Source organism: Lagopus muta, chromosome 2, assembly GCF_023343835.1.
Source record: "Lagopus muta isolate bLagMut1 chromosome 2, bLagMut1 primary, whole genome shotgun sequence".
Classification (NCBI taxonomy): Eukaryota; Metazoa; Chordata; class Aves; order Galliformes; family Phasianidae; genus Lagopus; species Lagopus muta.
In genome coordinates this window covers 74,294,085-74,320,787 of record NC_064434.1, presented here as the reverse complement: position 1 = coordinate 74,320,787, position 26,703 = coordinate 74,294,085, and the positions used below count along the sequence as shown (strand labels likewise).

Sequence of the window (26,703 nt, the reverse complement as noted above, 5' to 3'; positions counted from 1 at the left end):
GCTGTGCTCAGTGCTTTCTTCCCCCAGCTTGTATTGGTAGAGAGGGTTGCCTCGACCCAGGTGCAAGATCTTACTCTTGGATATGTTGAACCTCATGAGGTTCACCTGGGCCCCCTGCTCAAGCCTGTTTAGGCTGTTCTGGATGGCATCCCATCCTTCTGGTGTGTTGACTGCACCCTGGAGCTTGCTGTCATCAGCAAACTTGCTGAGGCTGTGCTCAACTGCTCTGTCAGTGTCACTGAAGAAGATATTAAAGAGTATTGGTCTCAGCACTGATTCCTGTGGGACACCACATTTTTAAATGAGAGGGATGGCATATGGATGGAGGGGCTTACTGCTGAAGGAAAGGGGTTAATGTGGTTGTGAAGTAAGCAAAAAGTGGAAAGAAATCATGAAATAGATAAGGCTTCAGTTTCTGGCTCTTCCCCATAAGCAGTGGTCAGGAGGACAAAGTATCTGAGAATTTCCTTTGCAAAGAATAGGACAAATAGGGGTGCTGAGCATTGAATTCTGTATTGCTACTAGTGTAGTAATGTTTCAAACATGAGAAAACATCACCTCTGCTAGCATGATATTTCTTTTGAAGGAAAGTGCAGGTGAATATTAGTTGCACTGTGGACAGCTGAGAGTATAAAAGTATAACTGAGCTATAAGTGTTCCCCATTCACTTCATTTTTAATGTTCCAAAGGATGATGCATTCACTCCTAACAGTAAAATTACTTCCAGTTTGTTTTAAACAAGCTACTGTTGTATAAAAGAAGCTAAAAGCAGTAGCAATTGTGCTTTATTTGCACAAATGCCCTTCTGAAGGCAAAATTATGTTTTTTCAGTTATTACTCTTGCAACCAGGGTGGCTGTAAAATTGTAGTTTTGTCTTCTCTTTTAAACAATGTGGCTTTAGAAATAAACAATCATTCCTAATAATTCTTTTTACTTACTTTGTTTTAATTGGGTCAGTTCCTGCTATAGCAATTTAACTCAAAGGGGATAGATCTAAATATTATTTACCTTACATGGAGAGAGGTGAGCTTTTGTGTCAACAAAGCAAAGTGGAAGCTTAGGTTTGGTGATACTTTTTGAACCACTCTGAACGTAAGGCATATTGCCTTTGCATGTTATTTAAAGCTGGGGCCAAAAAAGGAATTGAATATCTACTACCTACCTTCCTGCACTCAAAGGCTGATATGTATGAGGGGTTTCAATAAGAAAAGCAAGGTGCACCTTGGAAAGATCTTCGAGGGACCAGGCATTACTCACTGAGTGCATTTCATCACTATCCACATAGCTGATAATATGGCTGACCTGGTGAGGAATGCTTGATTTAACCTTTCAGCCGCTATGCTTCTGTAATTGCTTCCTGGGGAAAGAATGTTGGTGGTTGTGTTTTGGTGTGTTTTTTTTTGTTTGTTTGTTTGGTTTTTTTTTTTTTTTTTTTTTTTTTTACAAACTACATACTCAGTATAGGGTCTTTCAACATTCATAATGAAAGTGGTGTTTTTTTAATACTTTTTGTTTTTAAACCAACTCCTAGAATATTCAGGCTTTTGATAATCACACGTTTTTTAAGAGATTGAATTTTCAGAGATGAGGTTTAGGTTCTGTTATTTTATGACTTTTAAGTTTGGAGGCATACATAGGTGAGAACAAATGTGGAAATGGGAACAAAACTTTTTGTTGTGAAAGCTTGATTCTGGTGAAGATAGTAGCAAAATTCATGGTTTTGGCAAGATGGTTTCATCTGTGATGTCTTCTGTTCTACCACTGTAACACTTTATTGATGAATACATTTAACTCTCCAACTTTGCTTTTCCTATATCTGTAGTGGAAATTATATATAGCAGTCATTGTAGGGATCTTTTAATATCTGTTGCAAAACAGTGTTACTGCCAACATCACTGAGTCACCCTGCTCAGCTAACCACCTCAGGACTCAGTCATAATCTGGTGTCTGTTTGTTTAAGTTATGTTTGAATATCTCAGCTCTCTAGCTATTGTCCACTGTCTTGTTGGATCATCTGTGCCTTGAGAGAAGCATTTTATTGGAAGTCAAGTTTTGCAATAATAAAGAAGTTATCTTATCCACACTTGACAGATTTTGTTTGGAAATTGCAAGTGCAAGAACTAATTCGTTGTCTCTTCAGCTCATATGCAGCATATGCAGGTGCAGTTGAGATTTCAAAGAGGGAAAAATCATTTCAAAACCATTTGTCTTCCTGACTGTGCTATCAGTGGCCTTTTTTCTCTTTTTTTAAATCTGCTCAGGCACACTTTTACATCCTGTGATTCTTTGAGAAAAATCTTTCTTTGAAGGTGATAAAACACTGAAATGGGCTGCCCAGAGAGGTTGTGGAGTTTTCTCTGGAGATCTGCCTGGATGCTTTCCTTTGTAACTGACTGTGGAGATTAGCAGGGAAGCTAGACGAGATGATCTCCAGAGGTCCATTCCAAGCCCTATGATTCTGTGATTTTTATTTTATTATTATTATTATTTTTTGTAATATGTGAAGTAAGGTTTATGGGTGATTTGAATATTCCTCCCATGTTCCAGTTACTGAATTAAAGAAAATGTCATGGAGTGGAGCAGCTTCAGAAACAATTCTTTTTACTACTATCAGCAGTGGTAGCTGAAAGATGCTTAATGGTTTATTTCTGCAGTAATACAGTTTAATGCATAGAAATTAATCATGCTCTATTAAAGGCTGACAGGCAACACTAATTTTTCACAAGTTGCTGTTTCATTATTTCAAATATTACTATTGATTAATTTAACAGTAAAGCCAAAACAGACCTATTTGTTTTATCACAGGATGTCTCACCATGCATAACGGCCATTTCTAACAAATTGTTTCGCGTGGAATAGGCACTATGTTATGAGATTTTGTTTCATGTGACTTTATTAAAAGGAGGATTATGGATTTCTGTGGTTTGTATTGGCTTATAAGTCTATACTTCAAGAGAAACAGAGTGCTTTTTTTTTGAGTGCAAAACCAGTGCTCTGCCAATGGTCATGAAGAACCTTATGACAGCCTGTTCTGTTCAGAGTGCTTAACTGGTTCCACGGTAGCACATATTGTTCTTGGTAAGCCTCTTTTCTCTAGCTGCTTACTGGTTGCTTATTCAAATTGCAGATAAAGTTAAACAAAGTGCCTTATCAGTGCATACTGATAAAAACTAGCAGCGTTGTTTTTGCCTGCACTGATAAACAGTACTTGACTTTCTCCAAACTGTTCTACCACCCACCTTCCTTCCGGCTATAAGTGGGATGTCATGGCAAAATGACAAATGTTCCCTCTTTAATACTTGTTCATGACGAACTGCTTCACATTTCCTGCTGAGGAAAAGTAAAATTCCATCAGGTTTTCTACATTTCACGAAGAAAGCTAGTTGATATTTTATAATTTTGCCTTTGAAAATGGTCATGTGGTATAAAATATTGTAACTGAACATCTGAAACCCTCCTGGGGAAGGTGTTTGCCTATGCAGATTTCTAGATCTTGAGACAAGGTACATTGGTTGTGTAATGTTTGTATTATAGGAATATGTGGTACTTAATGGATGTTGTAATAATACTACAATATACTCTGAATATAATTTGTAAGAAATAGTTAAACCAATCTTTGTTAGCATTCCCCAGGTACAGATAAGTTCATTTATGTGGGCAAAGTCTCCTTGCATGGCTGTAGGGCTCTTTAGTAGATCAGAGAGAGCAGCCAGCTTTCCTCTTTGCACACACTTCCTCTTCTCATTCCTAACCTCATTCCTTGAGACCAGAGATCTTTCTATTGATATTTTCTTACTTCCTAATCTTTCTTGGTTGAATAAGGTAAAAGCATTGTCACATAGTCTTCATAGATACACTCTCCAGCAAATTCTTCTATGGAGTTATTAGATATCTGGATTGTGAAACTACGTAAAGACTTCTGGAACAGAAAAATGGGAAGTCTTCCCTTATGTTACAGAAGTGGAGGAAAGCAGCCATGTGTTATGTGCATGAACTGAAAAAATAAGATGTAAGGGACAAAGTAATACTCCAGACGTCTGTTGTGTTTTCTTGATGTTTGGTTGCTTGTTTTTTGTTTTTTTTTTTTTCCTAGAAAAATTAGGGTTTTAAATCACCATAGAACCATAGAATGGTGTGGGTTGGAAGAAATATTAAAAATATCTAGTTTCAAATCCCCTGCCACAGGCAAACTTGCCATCCACTAGATCTGTCTGCCCAGGATCCTTGTCCAACCTTGCCTTGAATACTTCCAGGAATGGACCATGCACAGCTTCTCTGGGTAACCTGTTCTATTACCTCACCACCCTCTGAGTACACAAAACAATTCCAACTGACATCCAAATCTAAATCTCCCCTCTTTTAGCTTGGAGCCATTCCCTCTTGTCTTGTTGCTGTCAGACTGTGGGTCTCTGTCTTGAGACCCTCAGTCTCCATCTTTGTGCTGGCAGGAGCCTGTGTGGCACTGAGGCTGAGGACTATAGCTGGAGAGCAGAGATAGCAAGGATCTACCTGGTGCATCACACAGCCAGCCTGAATAGGGCTCATTGAAACCCATTCCCATGAAAGCAGAATGTATTCTAATTACTGAATTGTATTATTGTGGAAGTCTTGTGATAAGGTATCTCTTTGGATCTTTTCTCAGCTAGCTTTTCTTCTATTATAACCACTTTTCAAGAAGCATTCCACTTTATCCGTTGTGCATGACAGATGGCAAGGTAGATTAAGACCAGAACTTCATGACTGATAATACCAAACAGTTAAGCAAGAAAACGTTGCATACATCTTTAGAAAAATGTCAGTCATCTCATCTGTGCACAAGTTTATTGTTGATTTTTTTTTTTCACAGAAACAAAGAATTATAAAAGTTCTTTAATAGAATCTGACTTTATATCAAGTTCCATTACCAGTGTTTATGCTATTTTAAGTGTGGATTTTGGATTTTCTTTCTAAGTTTTAATATTGCCCTCTATTGTCTTTTTTTTTTTTTTTTTTTTTTTATGCGAGGCCTTAGGAGAATTTCTCTTGTCTTTACCTCCACCAGTGCCATTTCCTGCATTGAAAGTGAATAATAGTTATCTAGTCTTTGTTTTGTGTTTTGTTTTCTATGAATAAACCGACAGCTTACCCATGTGAAAATATGATTTAAGCATTCTGTTATGTATTTTATCAGGCCTCAATCTGAGCTCATATAGTATTTTTTCTTCCTGTTGTTTTGTTGTTTTTTTCTCCTTGTACTTTATCCTGTAGTCTTGTCTTCATATCAAAATTAATTTGGGGCATATTCACGTGGCTGGTTGCGAGGAGACTTGAACTTTGTTCCCACTAGGAGCCTGCTGGCTTGAGGCTAGCCCTGGCCACCTTGCAGTACATTGCTGTTGAGCTGTGCTTCTCAGCAGGTCCCAGTGAATGTATTCAAGCACTATGCAGACAAGGTCACAGCTTGCAGCTGGGAGGCTGCTTGTGCCTGCCTAGTTGAGAGCTGCAACAAGGAGATCTCATACCTGCTTTTTATTCCCTGGCGGAAAGGTTCTTGTCTTTCACAGTCACTTTCCTTTTGGAGGCTCAAACAAGGAATGCATTTCTGTGCTTATATGTACTGTTATGTGAACCCCTTTCCCATTTTGCAGTATTTTCTTTGTGGTGAATTTTCTCTTTTGGCTTACCTTACAACACATTATAAAATCTTTTGTAGGGATTTATTATGTACTTTGCTAATTGAAGTGTATGTTTTATCTTCTTGTTTTTATCTCCAAAGGGATGATGGCACGGGAATTCTTAGACTCCTCCTTACAAGCATACATATTCTTATTTGCTTTCTGAATGATTTCTTTTTGAGTTTAGCTAGTTGGAGATTGCTGGTGTGATTTTACTGGTTTGTCTTTGTGCTTTCTCTCTAAAGGCAATTGAACACTTAGTAAGGTCTCTTTCCATAACTGTGATCTCCCTTCCTCCTCTTCATCCCTCAGTTAAGTTTCCCAAGGGACCTTGCATGCCTAAGATAACCTCTGCAAAGAGACTTTCTTTGGCATTGGCTCATAATGTAATGGGTTTGGGTTAAATTCAGAAGACAGAATTTATTTTGCAAGTATCATCATTGGGGGGGGGGGGGGGGGGTGTTCATCTGATTTCTAAATAGAAATCCAAAGTTTTTATGAGAATTTTGCAACTATTTTCACAATCATAAGAATGTTTGACTTTTTACTACTGAAAAGGCTCTTTTGCTGTATTTTTTTTCTAGCCCTCCTCTAGCATAGCTTGCTTCTGTTTCACAAACAATATCTGAACTCTAGCCAGTTTCAGCTCAGAACCTGTTTGAGTGGGTGAGGTTTCTACATACTTGATATTTCCCCTTGTTGGATTTTTCCTTGATAAGTTTAGTTGGACAAATGAAAGCAGATTTTGTTGAGCTTTTCTTCTTAGGTGCCTCCTAAAATGCAATTTGTGTCAAAGGAAGGAGTGCTCTCTCTCCCCAGGTCTGAAAACTTAAATAAAAGTAACTTTATGCTTTATGTGATTTATATGGATAAATTATTTTTATACCTTCTTGCTTCTCAAGTGTTTTCTGACTGCTACTATTTATTGCTGAGGAGTTTACTTTCTATTTCCATCTGTGCTTATAGTGCTCACTTCTAGTGGCACAATGAAGGAATAGTTTCTAGGAAGAATGACTTATTGCTTCTCCACTAGAGAGAAAGAAAAACTAGCAAGAAACTTGTCTCAACCTTCAAAGTTAGTTTGTGATTTTATTTTTTCATCCTTTAGCTCATCGTTATTACTTAGTAAAAAGCAAGTCTTAAATTGCAGTTATTAAAGTTAATAGGCCATTTTTACAATGGAGAGATTTTTCACAATGTATGTTTAACCTGATAGTAGGTGTAAATGTGTCACCCTTCAGTCTTGTTGATTTCTGGATAAACATTAAAACAATTTCAAGATAAGTGGGCAGCAAGAGGTTTCCATTTGTGTAGCTGAGGGATCTTTGAGGAAAAAAAAAAAAAAACAACAGGAAAGAGAGAGTGAAGCAGAAAGTGAGCCCAAGGAGGTATCAGTAGTTTGAAATACATCTGCTCTTACTAGTCCACATATATTTAATTAGGTTAATACAACTTCTCAAATCATATATAATTCTTGTGGGCAGATATATATAAAATAATGCATTAAGTATAAATATCACAATCGTTTAAATTTTCACTAGAAAGTTGGGTTTTTAAAAAATTAAGTTCTTGATGTGAAAAATCCTTGTATTGTTTTATATTCTTCATTTGATAGGCAAGAAATGTTTTAGCAATGCAATTTGCAGTTTTCATTATCAGTGTTAAAGTAGTTATTGGCTTTCCATTAAGAAATCATATTTTAAATGATGTTACATAATTAGAAAAAAAGTAGGCTTCCATAAATGAAAACAAATTTGATAACTCTGAAGACCAGATATGCTAACTAACATTTTTTAACAAATAGCTTCTAGAAAACAGTACTGAATATTAACATACAACAAAGAAAACTCTGCACAATGAAGAACGCAGTGTGTCCAAAAGTATGTTCCATCTTTTCTGCTTCTAAAACCGATTCTTAGGTCATGTGATGAGTATGTTGCTAGGGAAGATGAAAAAGTACCTCACTACGTAACCTTGTTTTTTGTTCCCTTAACTTTAAAAATAAAAAGAACACATTGTTCTTCTTTTCAATGCCATTCTGACACTAGTGCAAAAAATGAGCATACAAAAGTAATTTTCTATTTTGATGCCTATTTCAAAATCATCATGTTAATATTATAGTAGATCTGCCAAAAATGTAAATCAATTTTGAGAAATTGTATCAATCCAAGAACTGTATAATGCTTGCATTGTCTAACTTGAATTCCCTACTTTTTTGTTTTGTCTATAGACGCCCTATTTTTGGCCTTCAAATTGTTGGGAGCCGGAAAACACAGACTATGGTCAGTGTGGAAATCTTTCCTCTTTATTTTGGGAATTATGTATTATATAAATGAACATATCATTGCAGTCTATCTTGTTTAATCATTCCACTGTGAAAAGCGTAATTAATGTCATGTAATTCCTGTGCAATACTTGCTGATATTGAAACAAATATGTTGTTACCCTTTTCAAAGTTTATTAAAGCAGAAGTCAGATTTGGTGTTAATTTGATGGGGGGAAAAAAATAATCCCCAAAGGGCATCCAATCTATTTTACTATTTACATTTTCTATTTGTGTCAGGAAGTGTAATCACTTGCAATGGTAAAGTCTTAGTGCAGCAGTACACATTTTATTGATAGTTCTGCAATAGTTATTCTCAGATTTGGACCCAAAAATGTAATGAGTTTAGGTCTCTTATTTTTAATATGTGACATGTAAAATTATTTGCTATAGTTCTAATATGAAGTGCATTAGAAAATACCTTGTTTGCTTCCCTATTTTTTGGTTTCCTATTCATAACTTGCATGCAACAATTACTGATGTGCACTTAGACTTGCAAAAAATCCTTAGGCTAAGCTTTTCAAAAACTGATAACCAGATTTAAATATCTCTGTACAGCAAACAATAACCTAATTTTTTCATTAAAAAAAATTATGTAGTTTCCATTCCAGTGCAGGTTGTAAGTACTCACTTCATCTGACGGCAAGGTCACTTATTTAGGGTACTAAGCACATACATGATGGCTTACCTTTAAAACAAACAAACAAACAAAAAACCTAAAATCTTTTGGAAATTTAGGTAGGTTTTCACTTGTAAGGTAAATTCAGTCTCAGTGCTTGGGAGCTGAAAACTGTAGGGTCGTTGTAAGGATATGTCCTGTTTTCAGCTGGGACAGAGCTGATTTTCTTCATTTTGTCTGGTATGATATTCAGTTTTGGTTTTGTCCTGGTTTATCAGTATTCCATGATAGGAGAAAAATAATGTTTAAACACACCAATGTTTTAGTTGTTGCTTAGTGCTGTACAGAGCCAAAAGCATTTCAGTTTCTCAGCTTTTTTTGTTGTCCTGTCAGCAAAAAGACTGGAGGGCACAAATCGCTGCACAGAAACAGGTCAGCTAACCTAAACTGACTGAAGAGACAATCCTCTGTGTATTGAAAGGAGCAGGAAAACCCATTTCATAAATACATGGCTGAGAGGCTGGTGCAATTGCAAACACTTTTTATTTTATTTTTTTTACTGTGGGGCGGTTTACTCAGCCTGATGTCTGTTGATGGATCTCACCTGTCTCAAAGCAGGAAACAGATCCTAGCCCTAGAACTGGCAGGGTTTGTTGAGAGGGCTTTAAACAAGTTATGAAGGGGGAAGGGGATAAAACCAGGCCTCCTAGAGAGGAGTCTAGGGGAATAATGACAAGACTAGAGATGAGGCAAGCTGCTCAGCTGAAGTGCATCTGCACCAATGCAAACAGGAGGAGCTGGAAGCCATATTGCAGCACACAAACTATGACTTAGTTGCCATTATGGAAACTCCTGAAGTGCTGCAGTGGAGGGCAACAAGCTCTTCAGAAGGGACAGGTAAAGAAAGAGGGGTGGTGATATGGCTCTCCATGCTAAAGAGTGTTTTGATGTTGAGCTTAGGGCTAGAATGATATGGTTGAATCACCATGTGGAAGGATCACGATGAGGACCAACAGGGTGGGCATCTTGATGGAGGTCTGTTATAGACCGCCTAACCAGGATGAAGAGTCTTATGGGGCATTCTACAAACAGCTGGCAGAAGTTGTGTGATTGACAGCCCTTGTTCTCATAAGAACTTCAACTTCCTAGCTATATTCTGGAAATACAGTACAGCACAGAACAAGCAGAAGTTAACTTCCTGGCGCAGCTGATAAGAGAACCTACCAGTGGACATGCCCTGTCAGACCTGCTGTTCACAAACAGAAGAGGACTAGTTGGAGATGGAGAGGCCAGGATCTGTCTTGGACAGAGTGACCATGAGGTGGTAGAGTTTTCAATTCTTGGTAAAGTCAGGACTGGGGGCAGCAAGACTACTACCTTGGACTACAACACTGGAACATGTTGCCCAAGGAGATTGTGGATGTCTCATCCCTGGAGGCATTCAAAACCAGGCTGGATGTGGCTCTGGGCAGCCTGGTCTAGTGGTTTGCAACCCTGCACATAGCAGGGGGGTTGAAGCTAGATGATCATCATTGTCCTTTTCAACCCAGGTCATTCTATGATTCTATGACTTCCACAGGGTGGACTTTGAACTGTTCAGGACACTGGCAGGGAGAGTTCCTTGGGATTCAGTCCTGAAGGATAAAGGGAAGGAAGGCGGGTAGCTCTCAAGAAGGAGAGCTAAAGGTGCTCTCCCTTGAGCTCTCCTCAAGAAGGAGAGCTAAAGGAGGTCCTAAAGGTGCAGGAGCAGGCTGTCCCCCTGAGCTGCAAGATGAGCTAGCAGGGAAGAAGACCAGCATGGATGAACTGGGAGCTTTTCCTGAGGTTCCAGGAGAAAAAGAGAATCTACCTCCTGTGGAAGAAGGGATGGACAATTTGGGGAGAGTACGAAGAACTTGTTAGGATGTGCAGGGAGAAAATTAGAAAGGCAAAAGCCCAGCTTGACCAGCTTTACCCCAACTTGGCTGTTGGGGGAAGAGAGAAAAAAAACTTTTTTTACGATGTATTAGCAGTAAGAGGAGGACTTAGGAGAGCCTTCATCTTTTACTGAATACTGCAGAGATTGTGACCGCTGAGGATAAAGAAGGTGTTGAGAACCTCAGCCTTTCCTTACATCTGTCTTTAAAATTCATACCAGTTATCACTGGGGTACTCTACCCTCTGGCCTGGAAGTCTTGGGTGAGGAGCAGAATAAACTTTCCACTATTCATAGTTTTTATTTCAAACTACCGGTTCTGCTTGCTAGACTGAACCTCAAGATGATGGATGGTTCCCATGGACGCTTCTTGCTTTTCCAGAGCTCACAAAATTTGATTTCAAATGTGCTGCTACATAACACAATTTCACACTGAGACTCTCAGCAGAGATGAGTACCTTCAAGGGAGAGTTCAAAAAATGTACCAGTTTCCTCATCCTATAGAATGAGAAAAATATTAATCTTATATAATGCTGGTATTTGAAGATTTCCTGCAAGTAGTTATCAAAGGCTATGAAGGAAGTATACTTCATACCGCACCTGAGTGATTAGCCACTGCATATGAGGGAGTTAATCACTGAAGGAGGAATACTTGATTTACTAGTTATTAAAATGTTTCTTCTTTCCTTGAAAGTTATTTGTTTTCCTCGCAGGAGCCCTTCAGTGTAGTCTCCTAATATGTTAAATATAAGAAAGTAATTTGCTGTAGTTCTAAGAGACATTGAGTTCTCCAGCTGTAGTGTGTATGACATTACTGGGGGAATTTTAATAAGCATATACTTAACACACCTGAACTCATGGTTAGTCTGAGGAGATTTCCTTTTATGTCCTTTAATGAAAATTGTAAGAAACTAACTTTCTAGATGTAGCTTATTATTGGACTGATTGCCCAGTCCAATAATCCAATATATTGAATAGTCCAATATATCAAACAGAATTACAAGTTTGTGAACAGAATTCTGATATAAACTGTGTAGTCTTTTTCATGTCAGAAATACAGAATTTAACTTGAGATCAGATTCTAACCCTCATTGAGCAGCAAGACTACTGGCTTGAGAGCCCTTGAGATTCAGTGTAAGACCAGTATAATAATTTCCAGTTGGTGAATTTAAGTTCTGTTGCAGTGGGGTGAAGGAAGGAAAAGCCCCAACCCTGCCATCTCATTGCTCCCTTCAAATCATGAGACAAAGATGCAAGCATGTAAGAAATCTGCCCAGTGCTTGCACTGGATCTACCTGTGGAATCTGTGTGTTGCCAGAAATGACTAAGGCTAGAGCATTAACAGGAAAGTAGTCTTTTAAGGCTACTTTTCAATAACATGTTTATTGGGTTTGCATCTTCCCAAACTCAGAAGTTACCCTTTGTTTTGTAGCCTGAGGTTTTTTTTTTTTTTTTTCCTTAATGGCTTTCTGTAAATAGAAAAGACAAGGGGAGAACAGAATACAGCTGTTTGAAAGGATCACATCTGTTGTAAACAAATGGTCATTAGAAGAATAAAGAAAACTCAAATAATATTCTAAAACCCAAAGAAGGATATAAATGATTTGATGACATTAAATTTCATCACAAACACACTCCAACAAGGTTCTGCAGATTTTTCACAGTAATTGTTACCTACTAGAAAATGAAATAGATTTTTTTTCTATTGCAGGTACATAAATGCATTTAGTACTTGTCACATGTTACAGTGCTGTGCATTGATTCTGTTTTCATGGATATATCCTGAACAAACTTGAATTTCTGCCTCTAAAACAAATTAATGGCAGGAATTAGGTGTTTTTGAAACAAGAAAATGAAACAAAAAATCTGCTTTCTGTGTAGTCTTCCTATATCAAAGAAAACAAAAAAAATCACTTTGTATGGGACTGATCTAATTTTGCAAGTCTATTAAAGCACACTACAGCTTTATTTTAATTTAAAAACTATGCCCCGCCCTTGATGTTTACACACCTATAACTGGACTGCTGTCCAGAATGTAAAATACAGCCAGAAAATAATTAATCTTTAATTAGAAATGAAATGAGTTAGAGCACGTGATAGTTTATTACTGAAACTAACTAAAAAATAAATATCCTTACAACTTTATGAAGCGTGTTATCATCTCTGAGATAATATTGGTTGCTCCATATTGGCTTGTAAAAGAAAAGGCATTCATTAAAAATATGTATGGAGAAAATGTGAGGAAAAACAGCATTCCAAAATTTCAAGAAACTTCAAGCTAGTAGAAACTTCAAGCTAGTTCTGCTCATAAACAATAGTGCATTGCTGTGTCTCAGTGACAAAAACAGGGCTTGGATTAATATAACAGATACAAAAGTGGAAGTGTGCAGCCTTGGTTTTGATTTTAACTATCAAAGTAGTGACCGTAATTCTGAGACCACTGCTTAGAAAACATTAATATTCACAAATTGCAGAAAATCTCCTCTTGAAAATCATGCTGTAAGATATCTCAGGATAGATAAATTGTAAATATTTTTTTTTAAATTTGAATTATTTTATTCCATCTGTCGAAGACACCCATTTTAATGCCATATATCTTAGAGTCCACCCGTGCAGGGCATGTTGTTCTGTGCAGAATCTCACTGGTTTCAGTGGTTTCAGTGGGATCTTACTGGTGAAAATAATTATGTGCATCTCACATTTTTAGCATGTGTGTTTCTGTTTGCTTGTTTTTAAAAAAATGATGGTGTAGGTTAAGTCACTTTGCATTTCCTGTGGGCTGTCATATTCTTGAATTTGTTTGGTTTTATGACAAATAGAACTGGATATCAGGTAAAAAATACTGTCTCTGAAAATGAATGGCTGAATGTGCTATCTGCCTACAATCATCTTCATTTTTCTTACAATTTTTTTTTTTTTTTGCTAACAGATTTTTTTTTTTTTCTGGTATATTAAAAACAGCTCACGCCATTAGGATAAAATTAAAGATGGAAACTTGAGTATGTTTCGTGTCTGAACTGGTGAAGATTGGTTATGTATGAAATTATTATTCTTTACACATTTGGCCTTATGGAATTAGTCTGATTCTCTTGGAGGTGTAGTGACTCACAGCTGTTGCATGTTTGAGGGATTCAGTTTGCTGAATGAGATACATAAGAAATAGAAGGGTCTAGGGGAAAAATCTACTCACATGCCAAGCAAACTGAATTTTTATATTTGAGAATCTCAAGCAAAGTCTAAGCAAACTGAGGGAAATATTTGTAGCAATCGTATAAGGATTTCAGACATATAAGGTATAAATGAATTAGTAACTCTTAATCATCTTCTCTCTAGTGTAGTTTTGCTGAAGTTTAATCTCAAAGGTATCTGAGACATAAAGTAGTTCACTTACACTTGACTGTATATTAAAAAAAGATGTTCAAAGAGAGTCAGAAGAAAATTTTATAAGTGCCACAGTCACTTATGATGTAAAAGAAGTTTGAACTAATGCTAGAAGACAATAATCAATTGTATCTACATAGTTGCAGGAGGATCTGTTTCAGCCTTGTCATTGTTGTGTGTGCATTTTCCCCAAGTGGGTTAGAAATAGAGGAGTTTTGCAGTTTTGATAGGTTACGGAGAAGAGGGTGAATAACTGATACTGCAGCATGAGTTCAGGAGCATACGACCGTCTGTTTTATAAATTGCATTAAATAAGACTATTTTCTATATATTCAAAGTGATTTCTGTTGTGAAGAATAACAAATCTTGAAAATGCACTTATGGTTAGTAGCCTTCCATGTAAAGACATTCTATAAATATAGCATTCTAGGAAATGAGAACTTACACAATAAAATGCCTTAATTAATTACTGTCTTTAAAATAGATATGCTGTCTATCTAGATAAAAACAAGTGCTGCATGTATACTTCTGTGGCAATGCCATAAATATTCATGATGGTCCTACCAGCTGAGTTACAGTAAAATACAGAAATCATCTCCTTTTGTTACGTGAAAGCTTTTGTCTCATAGATATTGTTCTCCAGCATTTCTGTAAAATCAAGATTCTGCCCTGTTTAAATTTTCTTGATAATTCATTTAACAAGTCAGACCATACAAAGCTTCCTTCCTAAAAGAAACTTTCTTACCAGGTAAGAGTAAACTGAAAAAGACCTCTGTTCAGCATCTGCTGCTCCTTTCTGAACATGAGCCATGGCAACTGGCTCATCTGCCTGTCCTGCCAAGCTTGCAGCCACACATGCACAAGTACATAGCATTCAAAAAATAATTGCTATCATGCGTCATTTTTTTCACATCTTGAAATTTTTCACATAATTTTCTCTCTAGCGTTTGTTGCCTACTTACTTTTCATATAACTAGCTTCAAATCTCTATCTGAAATATTGATTTTTCTTAGGAATTTTTTTCTTATACATCTTTCTGCATTGTTTTGCATGGAATAACTGACAAGAAGGAGGACTGTGCAGAAGAGGCATTATGTCCTTTCTTTGCCCATATGCTCAGGAAGGATTCCCTTGGCAACAGCTTAGCAGTAAGCAATGTCGATTTGAGAAATATTAAGCCGTATTGCTTGCCTGAACTCTGCTGGAAAACTGCATGTGCTCAGCATCTCTGGAAATGAATCCATAAATATGAGTCAGTAGCTTGGGGCAAACTGGTAGCAAAGTAGCATTTTTCTTATATATAAATTGTCAGATATGAATAAAAATATCTTTGTTAAAATGTATTCCATGAGAATGGGGAAAAAATTATCAATATAGTGTAAATAGCTTGTGCATAGCTCTACAATTCTATAATCCTGAATCTTGATGCCCAATACCCATTTTTTCAACAGCTCATGTCAGCAAGAGTATGTCAGCAATGACTCCTGTAAACAATCCTCTTGGGTCTTTAATAGAAATCTTTATTGTAAGGATCTGCCTCAGGATATCTCAAAATTTCCTGGATTTTCAGGTGAAGCGAGAAGCAGTGCCTTCCACCCATCTCAAGTAATTTACCAAATTGTTGTACTACTTGGTTGTCACTCCTTATGTAAGTGGCTTTTCATTGAGAAACTAGATACACAGAATGTGTTGACTAGGATCTTGGTAATGGGGCTTGGTGAGAAATAAATCTAACGAGCAGCATTGTCCCTCAAGAAAATATGGCTGGGTCTAGTATTTGCTATGCATAAAATGTAATCTGAGTAGAACCTCATGAAATGTGCTTTCAGGAGAAGGAGAGCTGCACTAGCAGAAAGATGGTCTAAGTAAACTACTTTTCCACTCCAGACTTTTTCCATTATATTATACTTCACAGCTACAAATTTCACTCATTAGGAACTATTTCTGTCATGTAAGTGATGAAAAGAATGTTTCCCTTAATAAGCATGTCCTGAATTTTGTTGTAAACTTTGCAATTCGGACACTGACAGCCCACCACAGTTAGGGCTCTTTAAGCAGGAGGCATTTCCCGAAAATGCTCTCCAATTCCCTCACCTCTTCAGAGTTTTTCACTTGTTTGTTTGTTTGTTTGTTTTTTCCATGAATATGTAATTTATCTCTGTAATATGTGTAACATGTAAAGTGTGTTTGGCCAAGGCATTTGTATTCATGTCAAAGTAGGCAGCATTACTTTAACAGTGCTACTTTAAAAGCATTGATAATCTGCATCTAGGTCCTAAAAATAGAGATTCTGATATTTATAAGCATAATTTTCAGAATTGCTTTCAAATCACCATGTTTATGACATTAAATATGTTTTTCTTTTTTTTTTAATGTTTCATTATTAATATCGAAGTTAGAGCTTTCAGGCTGTGACTACAAATGTCTTTTTTAGCCTTAACACTGTCAGCACTCTGACAGTGGGCACTAAGTAATTGCCATCCTTGCAGCTGGGTTTTGCATAGCAAATCCATGGGAATTTAGGTGACTTGGATGGCCTTTCTTCTGTACCATTTTTTTTTTTTTTATCACCTTGCACAATTTTACCTGGCAACATAATCTGGAGAATTTTGTGTATAAAAAGATAGATTTGCTTTTTCTTGAACTCTCCCTAGTTCTTGAACTCCCTGGTATTTTGAAATTGGGTTTCTTTCTTGTCCTTGATTTATTTAAGAAATTTGTAATTAATTGGCTCTACTTCTCTAAATTTATTATCATACAGCATTCCTTAAATGTTATGGAAATGTTGTGATCACAGAGTAAAAGCTGGTGAGTGGTAGGACTATTACAGAAATTTTGTTTTGGACCATTTGCAGATTTAGCACACAGAAACTGTCACAGTCTTGCTTAATGTCACTAGCATTTACTGAAGGGTGCAGTACGTTTACTGATAAATGAGGCTGACCCATTTGTCCATCTAAAAGAAAATTATCTTTTTTTTCCTATGACTAAGAGAAACTCAACAGCAGTCACAAATACCAAAAATTAATTTTTTAGAGCAGATCTTAAAATGGCATAAATAGCCCTAGAAATACTGATGTTAAAAAACAGTTGTTTTCATTATCTCTGTTCCGTAGTTATGCTCAGTGCTTATTGTCCTGTAATTCTCCATCTGACGCAGATACTCACATATGGAGAACTTCTGTTTGCCCACAGGGCACTTTGAAACCCTTGGAGCTTACATTACTTTCTGTTTTCTTTGCACTTTAAATACTGACTAGGCGCTGACTCTGAAATGAGAGTTTTGATTCAGAGAGGCTATAAATTTAATCTGGCTTCAGTGAAGAAAATGAAGTTCACAGAATGTTACACCCACCATCTAGGGGTGAATCAAGCTGTAACACTGCTGGCGTGGGACAGTTACGTAAGGGGTTTTAAGTTTGTGTACGTGGTGGTGGATGTGTAGGTGGCATTATCTGTGGTCTTCAGAGGTGTGGGTATCTTCCATAGGATTCAGCTGAAGCTTTTTTTCTCTGCTCTGTATAGATTGAGACCCCTTTTAGAAACAACCTTAAATTCCCAGCTTTAACTTTCAGTTGGAAGCTCTGTGTTTTGAGGTTTTTGTTGGTTTTGTTTCTGTCGGTATGTTTATTTAATACAATGAATAGGCAGTCCAGCTTATTGCTTCTAGAATAAAAGTTGCAATTATCACTGAGATATATAGAAGTTTGTGTGAATTTTCAAGTACAGTTGAACAGTTGAGCAGGAAACAGAGGTAATTAACCTGAAAATTTGCTATTTTGTATGTAACAATTTAGAAAATTTGGAGGGGATAAAATTCTATATGCCCTCTCCAATTTCTGGTTTTCACTTTCAACTCTCTAACTGTCTGGGTTTTGTGAATGTCTGAACAGAGTTTTCAAGAGCAAGTAGTCTTGCTTCACAGATAACACTGTTTTTTTTAATTCCAGTTTGTGGTTCAAATACCCATTTATATAATGTAGGTCACTCCAAAAGCAATGCTTCCTGTTTATTTCCATGGAAACTACAACAGGTACAAAAAACACAAAAACACTACTGGATAAAGCAAAATGCCAGCTATAAAATGTTATTTTTGTATATAATTACCACCGTTAGCTATACATTTTCTCCATCAATGAGCAGCAGTCTGCGTGCTGTGCTTGTAAAAATCTGTGCAGACCTCCAGAAAGCAGCTTGTCTTTCACAGCGCTGTTGCTGCTGCTGAAACATACCACCCACTGCCTCACTGTGCTCACACTTACTGTTTGGTATCCAGAAACGTTCAGTAAGAATCAATGAATGTCAGTAGGTGCCATTTTTTTTCCCAAATGGTGGAATTCAATCCCATACCTTTGCTTCATATACACTTCCATGTGAGATGCCACTTGTCAGAGTGCCCCTCTGCTGCCATCTGTCACATGGCAACAAAATGTAATTAAATATTGGCAGGTTGGCTCTACTTCTACAGCCATACCACCAACATCTGCATCTGATGTTCTGGGTCAACAAAATAAAATAGGAGGCACTGCTTGGGAGCAGCCCTTTGGGATCTTTGGCCATCTTCCAGTATGAAATGTGACATATTCACACTGCATTTTAAATTGCTGGAAAATCTGTTTTCTTATGCTAATCAGTAACTTGTAAAGCATATAGCATTTAATACATAGATCACTTTAGTGGAGGCAATTCTGTTGATTGCAAAATCCATCAGAGTACACTGGCACAAAAAAAAGATTGTATGTGGCAGTCCATATTTAGTAAATTGAGGTTATTAATCAGACCCTGTTCCCAGTGTATCATTCATCCATATGTTAAGCATTTTTCAACACCCTGTGAGGGAACAGCAAGCACAGGCAGCTCTGCAGTAGAAGATATATGAGGTTTAAGGGTGGCAACAGTACAGCAGAGGCTAATCTCTCACCAATAAAGTATTGAGTGACTGTGAAAGTCCTGGCTTAAGCTAGGAAGTCAGGACAGCATTGGTAGTATATAGGCCTGTTTACAGGCATACCTTGTACAAATCTAGCAGGGGCAATGGAATGTAGCTGTGCTTGAACACAGCTATGGGTTGGTAGAGGTCCTGGAATGGGTTGCTTAGAGCACTTACAGCTCCATGGTGAACTGAGGGTCGAGAGCAGGGTCCTTGGGGGTCACTTTTAGTAAATGTCTTTTTTATTTATTGCACATGCTACAAATTAATGGACCTCCCCCCCTGTGCAGGTTTAGAGTAGTGCAGGCTCAAAAACAGATTCTGCTTCAGAATAAACTGAAAGAACAGTTGCAGCCCTATATTTTTGTTTTTTTGGACAGTCAATTAATAGTACTCATCTTCAAAAAATTTTGGCTGAATTCAGATACAATCCCCCTTCTTTGAAGTCTTTCAAACTTTCTTTATTCTCTCAGCATACTTGCTTTTATTTAAGCATAAGGATTCCTGGCTGGGAAATGCCTGCAGTTCTAATGTGGAGCAGTAGGATCACAAGAAGATATGTAAGAACAAAAAGAATATTTTGACAACTTGCTTCCTTCAGGCATAAAAGCAATCTGCAGAATTTTACAGATTCTGTCAAACTGCCAATACACTACAGTTACTAAGGACCATCTGATAATGATGCAGTCTGGTAAGTCAACCTCAGATGCAGTTCCAAAAATCTCCCATTAGCAGATCATAAATGAACACTGATGAGCTGGAAATGTCTTCTCTATTATTGTAATTTCCATTCTACAAATGCAGATGTTCATGTTTTGGGGAAAAGAATGGGAAACACAACACTGGGTATGTTGTAATTAACTGCATCATCTTTTTGTGCTGGAAAAGCATGTGTGAAAATAGAGCAACTTATAGTTTGAGAACCTTACTGCAGATTGTGGTTCCAAATGAAGCTGTAAAAACACCAGAATCTTTTTCAAATGATGAACATAGAAAAGCAGATACTGTCATACTCTGAAATGCCAAGGGATCATGACTGTCTTTTGGTAGAGGACCAGGAGACACATTGCTCGATGTGAAGCTACATTTTTTGATGCAGAAAAGGAGTGGTACCAGAAAAAGACAGCAGCATCCATATTTCAGGTCTCATTGCTCTGAACTTCAAAGGCATGAAGCATTGTTTGTCTGTATTTTCAAAGTTTCTGTCTGAAAATGAGAGATTTTCACATTTTTTCTGCATTCCAATAGATTAGTGAATTTTGTTATGGACAAACCAAGGTTTTGTATTGGCAAGACTGTGAACTAATGAACTCAAATTCCTGAGCTGCTGCCCACTTCTCTTCTGTCTACAGTAGCTCTTAAAAAGATCCTCAAACATGCACTTTTATAAGGATGAATTGTTAGCACACCGCAATGACGGTATATTGAGTCACGGACTAGGAATGTTCTTGAGGACTATTTTGTTCTGCACTAGTGATTTCCCAGGTAACTAAATCCTTATTGGGAATATTCCAAACCATCAATATTATAACTTTTATATTCCCAAAAGGGAGGTGATCTAGATACTAGAGAAATTCTTTTTCTGGAGAAAAATGTCTAGGGGATGAACATGACTTGGCTAACTATGTACATGACAAGAAACAAATTCCTTATATATATTATAAAATATATATATATAATTCCTTATAAAATTCCTTATAAAATTCCTTATAAGAACAAGTGTTCTTATAAGGACTCTTTGCCAAGGTGTTGAAGCAAAAAGGATCATTAAGAGAACTGCAGGAAATATACTGTGGTATGCTCACATAGTGAAGACAAGGATTTTCTCAGACACAGTATTATATTAAGAATCCAGAAAGCTAATTCTTCTGTCCGCATCTGCTCCTGGTGCCCTAGTGGTTGTCTTGCCAGCTCTGAGTACTCTGTGATCTGAAGATGCCTCTTCTATTGAAGCCTCCTCTGGCAGAAAGTTGGACAGTTGGCTGCCTCTACAGCAGTGACTTTTGTTGAAAGTAGGAGGAGATGCCAATCCCAAAATTTATGCACAAGGGGATTCAAGGAAGTGCTAAGCTAATTAAAGGTGCCTATAATGGAGAACATGAAAATATGACTTAGAAGAGGATAAGCACGTGCAGAGAGCAGAGAGTAGAGAGTTTGTTTTGTTTCTGTTAAAATGGTTGGAATGGACAACTTCTGGAATTCTTAGAACTGTCTACACATTTCTATTAAATATACACTGTATGTATACATTTTATTGATGATATTTTCAAGGATTTTAAGAATGTTTTTTCATGTTCAGAAAAATAACCTATTTTGAAGGAAAAGGGGGAAAAATGTTTCACTATCAGAGGAGTTAAATATTAAAGACCATCTCTGTCCTTTTTATTTTTCTAGCACTGTGAATACATCCTCACTACAAAGGGTCCAGAATTCATTTAATCTTTTTGTGACATTTCATTATGCGTTCCAATGCAATAGTGTAATTGTATAGTACTATTAAAATGTATGGAAACGGAGGCTATAGAAATTCTTTGCTTGCTGTACTGGATGTGTGATTAGTGTATTTGCATCCATACGTATTGAAGACAAAGAAATTGCACTGGAACCAGAGAGGATGCAGGAGCATAACAAACAGAGGAAGTGGACATTGCTTCTTAAAGGAATTAAAAAAGTGTGAAAGAAAATAGGCTAGGTAATGTATATTAAATGAGGAAAAAATAGGCAAAAAACTGTATCAAACAACTTCATCTTATGTCAAGTAACACTTGTAGCTGCTGCTGGAGTTATGAGAAGTGCTTGTCATCAATTGCACCAAAATAACATCCATCAGTGGGGGTTTCCATGCATTTGCAAGTGATTTGTTTGACATAAATATATTTCCTTCAGAGTTGTAAAATTTATATGTAATTGGTTTGATTACCTTAAAAATCAAAGCTAAATACAAAACAAACAGTTCCTTCTTCCTAGAGATTGCAGGAATGATGTTCCTATATGCAGTTATTTCTCTTTGTGACCTGTAGTGGAGAAGCTAGTAGGAGTAATTGCCTATTCCTAGCAGAACCATTGGCTCATTTTGCTGATCACAGAGACCACTGTTAAGGTTTTCTTACCTGCACTGATCAATAGATTCTCCCATGTTATATGTGACAATGTGCTCAGAAGTAGTGATGTGGGTAGACACCGCTGCCAGACTTTAGCAGAAGGAATTGTAGTTCCCTCCTTATCTTTCTGTTGGGGCATCCTGTGTAATGCTTTTGGGGTGATGGGAAGTAAATAAATCTGTTGGAAATATGCTTCATTTCTAAAGAATATAGAGACTGAAGAAGTAAGAATCAAGCTTTTATTCAAATAGAAACAACTGTGCTGTCTGTGTAGCCTTAACTTTCATTTTCATGTTTTCAGTATTTAGTTCCATTTTACTATTCTGTTCAGTCAGGATGAAGTGGAGGCAGAACAGATCTGCTGAATGATTTTGGTTTTAGAAAAGAATGAAAGACTTTGTATCTAATACAAGCTTCTCCTTTTTCATTTTTTGAACTAATCTTGTTTTAAATGGAAGTCATTGCAGACTGTCCTGTATGATACTTGAATTTTTTTTTTGAATCAATTTTTAATTAAAAGTTTATGTACACAATTTTTATATTTCCTGAGGAATGCACACACAGTTAAAGATGTTTTTGCCATTTTGTGTTTAATTTGCCATGAAATAAATTCACTGCAAGTATCTCATGCATTTTGTATGTGACATCTATTACATAAAGCAGATTTTATAATTATTTAATGAACCTTTGTATCTGACCTGTAATTTCAGTTACATTACTTGTAGCGTTGATCCCGCATCTAAAACTTTTCAGAACTGAAGAATTCAAAACGAAAAAGAGGGCGAGCAATAAAGTATAGATGAAGGCTCTAGATTTCTGGTTTGCTGTGTTTGTGAGACAGTAGCAAATCCTGTATGATTTTTATTCTGTTTCAGCGGTTTACCTCTGCAAGCGGACAATGCAAAATAAAGCAAGGCTAGAGCTAGCAGACTATGAAGCTGTAAGTACCTGAGGAAAAGTAAATTTCTTTGCTGATCTTAATTAGCATGTAAAATAATGATAAGTGTGAGAACTGTGGGCATTCTGTAGTTATACAACTTTTGCCAGCATGTGGGTTTGACATTGCTCAGGAGTAATAAAAGGTGTTTGAGAGGCAGTAGCAAAGGCTGGCTGGGCAAGAGTTGACATTTTGGCTTGTCTCTAATACTGGATCATCATGCAAGGATCAGAAACAGCTGCTTGCAAATCCCACATACACCTCGTGTTTGAAAGCAATTGTACTCTACATAGTGTAAAGACTTGAATGAAAAGTCTCTGGCAATGTTTTGAGAAGCGTTTAGTAGCTATAGAGATATGAATCTCATTCTTAAAAGTGTTGCTGGCACTTGAGCTTACATCTCATCAGTTATACTATGGGCAAAGACTGCTAGAGTAGAAGCACTTCCCACTATAAATGTCATGCTCTGCCCCAGGTAAGAAAGCAAGGTAATTGGGGCTAGGAAGAGCAGTAGGAGGAAGGAGTTTGATTAGGTGAGGAGGAAGGCACTGACCAAGGAGATGGGTTGGATTCCATCCCTATTCCCCCTAAAGTTCCTGAATTTTTCATGAAAGTGTCAACATAAGATTCATGCACAGTTCTGTCTCTGCACTGAAAGCTGTCCAGCTGTGTTACTATGACATGATAGTAGAATAGTCAGCCAGACCTCTCAACATGCCAAATACTCCAGCCTCAGCGTCATGCTGACAGACTTCATTGCCTCTTCTGGCACAAACTTGCTTTTCAGTGTACTGCGCTGTGAGGTATGTATGATTTTATATTTGCATAGAAAATTTACCTCCAGTATACTATTCATAAGAGCCTTTATTGGTATTTACAAGATTTCCAGTCTCTGTAATCTTTATTTTTGATAAGAATTTAGTTGAGAGACTTTTGCAATACATAGAAATACAATTAACACAACAATTTTTGTTAGGAAGTTTAAAGATGTTTTTTCACTTAATCTCAATAAAAACAATGTGCAATGGCAACTGGGATCTTTCTTGATGAATTTAAGTACCTCATTCTTCTCCATGTTATCATAATGCATGCTGCTGCCTCTCAAGCTTGAGAGAGATAGAAAAGCTCTGTCACAGACCATGAACCTGTTCCAGTGCCACCAAAATAATTTTCTCAAGGTTTGGAAAATCTTCTTCCTGTTATTAGTAGTAGAATATAGCATATGTATACATTCCTCATGCAGTACTGAATAACTTTAGTCTGTATTTCTTTTGAAATGAGAATAGCTGTGGATAGCTTCAGAGACTCCTACACTACAAAAATATTCCTACTTTCTCATTATTGTATTTTAAATACATTTGTATGTAGCCAACATTATCAAACACAAGTCACTCAGACAGGCAACTGATGGAATTTGTCATGTAGATCATTCAATATGGAAATTTCTTCTGTTACCTTTCATGAGTAGGTATAAAACAAGAATGTGGTTTTGCATTATTACAGGATTACCCAGTCCAACACCCAGCACATGGAAATCTTTCAAAAATCCCATGTTCTTTTAGAGGATTTCATCCACTCTTATCATCAAGTTTTCAAAGCAAAAATAGTGAGGACATTAAAAAGTAGATTGATGTAATGTTCTATCCTCTTTGGATTTGTGCAAACACTTTAAATCATAGGGTGCATTTACACTGGTACACACTATGGCTTGCATTACGTCTTTGTGGGGGGGAGGCATAGGAGGAGGAAAAGGTAATAGTTCAAAAAAGGTAATAGTTCAAAAACTATTAAACAGTAAGTTGCTATCTAACTTGTCAAAACTGTGATCTGTTTTCAGGAGAGCTTGGCCAGGCTACAGCGAGCATTTGCTCGGAAGTGGGAGTTTATTTTTATGCAAGCTGAAGCACAAGCAAAGTAAGTTCCTTTCAAGATGAGTTTTGTGTGTGCATGTGTGTGTGCTTTTAAAGGGAATAGGGGATAAATAAGATATTGGAAACCTCTTATGTTTCAAATCACTAACACAGTTTCTTTTAAATATCTCACAATAATGACAGAGTTGACAAGAAGAGAGACAAGATAGAAAGGAAAATTCTTGACAGCCAGGAGCGAGCGTTTTGGGATGTGCACCGGCCAGTGGTGAGTGCTGGTGGAATTGTGCTGCCTGGGAGCAGGACTGATGGTGAACATTAGTCTCTGCAGGGTGTTCAGGTAGTCTGGAAACAAGTAAAAGGTTTGTAAAGCATGAGTTGGGGTCTGCCTTCCTATTTCCAATATCAACAGTTTCCATCATTCTGCTATTTAAGACTGCTTTTAAGATTACACACAGTTTAGGGTTTTCAGGAAATAGATTTCTTGTGTCTAATTTCTTGAATCAGACAGTAACTTTTTTTCGCTATTACAGTCTCAAATGTTTTGCAAGGTATGAGTCACGCCACCAAACTATCATCATATCTAAAACTGCCTTTAAATAAATCAAGAATATATTTTAATCTAATTATTTGCTTGCTAAGCCTTCGAATTTCACTGGTCATATTTTCTTTTTTTTCTTTTTTTTTTTTTTTTTTTTTTAATGTGCATAAAGGTTAGCTATTGTTAGCTTTGATATGTGGAAGCTGTAGTCTTAACAAGATTTGTCAGATCTCTCTTTCAAAATCCATCTGAAATTTAAAAAAAAAAAAGTCCTACTGCTTCAGAGAGTGAAAAATAGAGGGAAAACACCAAATGTCACAGAATCACAGAATCACAGAATCACCCGGGTTGGAAGGGACCCCAAGGATCATGTAGTTCCAACCCCCCTGCCTAGCAGGGCCACCAAACATACACATTCAGATCAGGTTGCCCAGGACCCCGTCCAACCTGGCCTTAAACACGTCCAAGGACGGGGCATCCACAACCTCCCTGGGCAGCCCGTTCCAGGGCCTAACCACTCTCCTTGTAAAGAACTTCCCCCTAACATCCAACCTAAATCTTCCCTCCTTCAACTTAAAACCATTTCCCCTAGTCCTGCTGTTGTCAGCCCTTTTGAAGAGTTTACTCTCCTCCTGGGTGTAGGTTCCCTTCAGGTATTGATAGGCTGCAATGAGGTCACCCCGCAGCCTTCTCTTCTCCAGGCTGAACAAGCCCAACTCCCTCAGCCTGTCCTCATAGGGGAGGTGCTCCAGCCCCCTGATCATCTTAGTTGCCCTCCTCTGGACCCTTTCCAAAATCTCAATGTCTTTCTTGTACTGAGGGCTCCACACCTGGACACAGTACTCCAGATGGGGCCTCACAAGAGCCGAGTAGAGAGGGACAATCACCTCCCTGTCCCTGCTGGCCACCCCTCTCCTGATGGAGCCCAGGATCCCATTTGCCTTTCGAGCTGCCAGAGCGCACTGCTGGCTCATATTCAGTCTCTCGTCCATCAGGACCCCCAGGTCCTTCTCTGCCGAGCTGCTCTCAAGGACCACTCCTCCCAGCCTGTACAGGTGCCTGGGGTTCCTCTGGCCCAAATGCAAAACCTTGCACTTTGCCGTGTTGAACCTCATTAGGTTCACCTGAGCCCAGCCCTCCAGCCTGTCGAGGTCCCTCTGAATAACAGTCATAACTGTCATAACAGTTCTGATTGATCTTTGAGAAGTGAATAATGACACTGGTTTGCATTACTACAGAATTATATCTGCTTTTCATATGTAGCATTAAGCTACATATACATTTTGATATAATCGCCAGTGAAATAGAATACAGACTGTATCTTCCACTGACATTTTAATAAATAAGGAACTAAAGCTTACTCATTTCTATTCCTACTTGTTAGATGACTTAAACTGTAACAACAGCTGGTGCTATGTTGTCAGTAATTGTTT

At 37.4% G+C, this 26,703-nt stretch overlaps 1 protein-coding gene across 3 annotated transcripts in view; it reads left to right on the top strand.

The window, feature by feature from the left end:
• Positions 1–26,703, top strand: part of RGS7 (regulator of G protein signaling 7) — a 254,108-nt gene that overhangs the window by 174,721 nt on the left and 52,684 nt on the right. For all 3 annotated transcript variants that reach the window (XM_048937766.1, XM_048937765.1, XM_048937767.1), the window contains 4 exons: positions 7,886–7,937; positions 22,800–22,864; positions 24,699–24,775; positions 24,916–24,997. In XM_048937766.1, the coding sequence (XP_048793723.1) occupies positions 7,886–7,937; positions 22,800–22,864; positions 24,699–24,775; positions 24,916–24,997 (276 nt within the window). The remainder of the gene's footprint in view (positions 1–7,885; positions 7,938–22,799; positions 22,865–24,698; positions 24,776–24,915; positions 24,998–26,703) is intronic.